At 40.4% G+C, this 4,114-nt stretch overlaps 1 protein-coding gene across 1 annotated transcript in view; it reads right to left on the minus strand.

The window, feature by feature from the left end:
* LOC106875707 (ATP-dependent RNA helicase DDX55) overlaps positions 1-4,114 on the minus strand; it is a 25,471-nt gene that overhangs the window by 18,091 nt on the left and 3,266 nt on the right. Inside the window, exons 2-3 of the mRNA XM_014923952.2 lie at positions 3,369-3,506; positions 1,477-1,631 (exon numbers count right to left, since the gene is read on the minus strand). Coding sequence (XP_014779438.1) covers positions 1,477-1,631; positions 3,369-3,506 — 293 coding nt within the window. The remainder of the gene's footprint in view (positions 1-1,476; positions 1,632-3,368; positions 3,507-4,114) is intronic.

A 4,114-nucleotide genomic window follows, 5' to 3' on the forward strand; every position in this document is an offset into this window, starting at 1 on the left:
ATGGCTGCAAAAGTATGTTCACTACTTAAAAGTGAAATCGCAATCAAAATCAAATTCGCTGACGTGGCCAATGACAGCACCACCTGACTGGCACCCATACCAGTGGAACGTTAAAAGCACCATCCGAGTGTGATCGTTGCCAGGGCCACTGACTGGCTCCCGTGCCAGTGGCACATAAAAAGCACCATTCGAGTATGATCGTTACCAGCGTTGCCTTACTGGCACTTGTGCCGGTGGCACGTGAAAAACAACATTTGAGTGAGGTCATTGCCAGTGCTGCTGAACTGGCTCCTGTGCAGGTGGCACATAAAAAACACCATTTGAGCGTGGCCGTCACCAGTACTGCCTGACTGGCCCTCATGCTGGTGGCACGTAAAAGCACCCACTACATTCTCAGAGTGGTTGGTGTTAGGAAGGGCATCCAGCTGTAGAAACTCTGCCAGATCAGATTGGAGCCTGGTGCAGCCATCTGGCTCGCCAGTCCTCAGTCAAACCGTCCAACCCATGCCAGCATGGAAAGCAGACGCTAAACGATGCTGCTGATGATGATGATGTTAGTTTGCCCAACAGCTTATTGGATTTCTGGGACACCACTGATGTTTTTCCTGTCACACAGTTTAGCTTGGCAAAGCCTATCTATTTTCATACTATATTACCCTGGACGTGTTGAATTCAATACTGCAACTAATGAAACATTCATCAATTATTTAGTGCTCTTAACAACACTTAACAGTAACATTTTTTTGGCAACCTCTTTACAACAGGGTTAATACTAACTAATGTAGTTACATTTGTATCACAAAGTAGTGTTTGGGAAACTGAATTTACATCAATGCAATCACATTCCAGTATGCAAAAATAGATATCATTAATGAGAATAATACATTAATACTGTTCATACAACCATTTTATAAATATTTCTTCAACAAAAATTAATTAATTGACTCTACAGCAAGAAACCTGTCCTGCTCTGACTCCCTTCTAACAACTACTCATTGCCTGGAAAATAGTAGCCCCTCACAGGGTTTGTAGTCTTGAAAGCTGCATGGTGACCTCACTACTGCTGGTAGCATGAAGGAAAATATAAAGTGGTTAATGTTAGAAAGGATACCCAGCCACAGAAACCATGCCCTTGGACTTGTCAGATCCTGTTAAGACCATCCCTTGGACTTGTCAGATTCTGTTAAAAGCATCCAACCCATGCCAACATGGAAATACGGAGGCTAAATGATGATGAAGATGAATCCATAGATTGAGTTGTGTGCAATTACACTTCACACCCATGTGATATGCTTTCCTTGTGGCACCTGTTTACAGTTTCAATAGACTGGACCACTGTGCATTAAGTATTTTTGCTAAAGAGGGTTTGATGATGATGATGGGAAGAAACATTGAATTGTTTACCCACAGGGCAAAAGATTTGGTCATTTGTTGATAGTGACCACTAAAATGAAAATAAATGAAAATTTTTCTTACCCATGTTCCTGAAATTTTTCGATATCCAATTGAACACTGGTACCTCCAATCATACAACAGGAGGTAAACTGAGGTAAATGTTTGAGGAATACTAATAGGACCTCCTCAATTTGGATGGCCAGTTCTCTGGTAGGGGTCAAAATTATTGCAGCAATCTGGATTGCAAAGAAGAGAAAAAAAGCATCACAAGAGATATGATTTTATATACACATGTGGTGCAGGAATGTGTGGTTAAGATGTTTGCTTTCCAATCACATGGTTTTGGGTTGAGTTCCACTACACAGCACCTTAGGTAAGTGTCTTCTAGTATAGCCCTGAGTCAACAAAACACTTGTGAATGGATTCAGTAGACAGAAAGAAGCCTGTCATAATACATGGGTATGTGTGCTTCTCCTTGTCTCAGTATCACACAATAATTGTAAACGAGAGTCATGGTCATACAAGCAGTGTCATTTGTTTCCTTTTTTCCTAGAAAACACCTTGCTTGGAAACAGGTAACGGTTAGTGAGGGGAATAGCATTCAGCCATAGAAAATCTGCCTCAACAAATTCTATTCAACCAATGCAAACATGTGGAAGCACATAGCGTAGTGGTTAGAGCAGTGGACTTGCGGTCAAGGGATCACAGGTTCGAATCTCAGACCGGGCGATGTGTGTGTTTATGAGCGAAACACCTAAGCTCCACGTGGCTCCGGCAGAAGGTAATGGCGAACTTCTGCTGACTCTTTCACCACGACTTTCTCTCACTCTTTCCTCCTGCATCTAGCAGCTCACCTGCGATGGACTGGCGTCCAGTCCAGGTGGGGAACCTACACACCAATAAAACCAGGAAACTGGCCCTTATGAGCCAGACAGGGCTTGAGAAGGAACAAACAACAACAATGCAAACATGGAAAATTGATGTTATGATGTTGATGACGAAGATCCTTGTAATACTGTGAATTTGTGATCTGTTTTTGTAAGAGGTTGTCAATCTGTTTCCATGATGCTGTACGCTTCAACCAGATAGACTAATGCATCAGTCTATCTCAGGTAATCTACTGAAGAATACCATTGTCGTTGCTTTAACATCCACTTATCCACGTCTGCATGAGTTGCACAGAATTCACTGAAACAGATTTTCTACAGTCGGTTACCCTTTTGTTACCAACCCTAACCTGTATCCATGTAAGGTAATATTTCTCCATGGCCAGACAAGTTTTCACAGACTATAAGAGATGAGTGACATTCCTTCACAATAATCATATGATGCCACAACAGGAAGACACACACACACACACACATTCATACATACATATGCATACAATAGATTTCTTTCAGTTTCCGTCTACCATTTACAAGGTTTGGGTCAGACTCAAGTTCTAGTGGAAGACACTTCCCCAAGGTGCCACACAGTGAGACTGAACCTAGAACTATATGGTTGGGAAGCAAGCTTCTTAACTACACATCTATCCTTTACTTGTTCCAGACATTTGACTGCAGCCATGCTGGGGCACTACCCTGAAGAATTTAGGATCAAATAAATCAATCCTTATACTTCTTTTTTTCTTTTAAGCCTGGTATTTATTTTATCAGTTTCTTTTACTGAACTGCTAAGTTACAGGGATGTAAACACACCAACACCAGCTGTCAAGTGGTGGTGGTGGTGGGAAACAAATACACAAATCTTTCAGTTTCCGTCTACCAAATCCACTCACAAGACATTGGTTGAGCAGAAGGTGTAGAAGATACTTGCCTAAGGTGCCACACAGTGTGTCTGAACCCAAAACCATGTGGTTGGAAACCAAACTACTTAATCTCACATCTGTCTACAAAACGATAAAATGAATTTAGATTCACAGACTTCAGGCAGTAGGAAAGACAAAATGAACCATAAAAGTTAACTGAGGTTACCTCATGTTTCTTCCAGGGTTGTTCATGTTTCTGTAGTCGTTCAATGATGGGTATAACAAATGCCAGAGTTTTGCCACTCCCTGTCACTGCCTCAGTTGCTACATCTTTGTTTTGGAGAAATAATGGAATACATGCAGACTAAAAGAGAAAAACACAAGAACCATCAATTATTTATATGTGTTGTCATGTGTGAATCTGTGTATACATGCATGCGTATAAATGTATGTATGTATGTAAATATATGTGTTGTAAAGTGGGTTCCTCCCACTGGTGTGATATGTGACTGCCATTGTACTGTAGTTGCTGCTTTATACTAGTAGCCACAATAGTTACTAGTCAACAGATACCATTGTATCTCTTCATACAGGAATATGCGTATAAATTATGATTAAACCGGATGAAATATGTCACAGGGAATAACATTTTTATGACCAGCCAGCGGTAACTGTATTCAGCTGAATAGACGTCAGTGATTGGTTGAAATTACAGAAATACAACAACTTTAACATGAAATAACTTGCGATGTACAAAATTTTGTTAAGAAGGTTAAGAGAAGAAGTAATACACTAATGTCGGATCTTTGGGGTTTGACGGGCAACATTTGTTTTCTTAACGAAACACTTTCAAACTTGGGACACTGATAGAATGTGTCATATAAAACAACTTCTTCTCTTAACCTTCTTAACAAAATTTTGTACATTGCAAGTTATTTCATGTTAAAGTTGTTGTATTTCTGTAATTTCAAC

This window comes from Octopus bimaculoides, chromosome 6 (genome assembly GCF_001194135.2).
Source record: "Octopus bimaculoides isolate UCB-OBI-ISO-001 chromosome 6, ASM119413v2, whole genome shotgun sequence".
Lineage (NCBI taxonomy): Eukaryota > Metazoa > Mollusca > Cephalopoda > Octopoda > Octopodidae > Octopus > Octopus bimaculoides.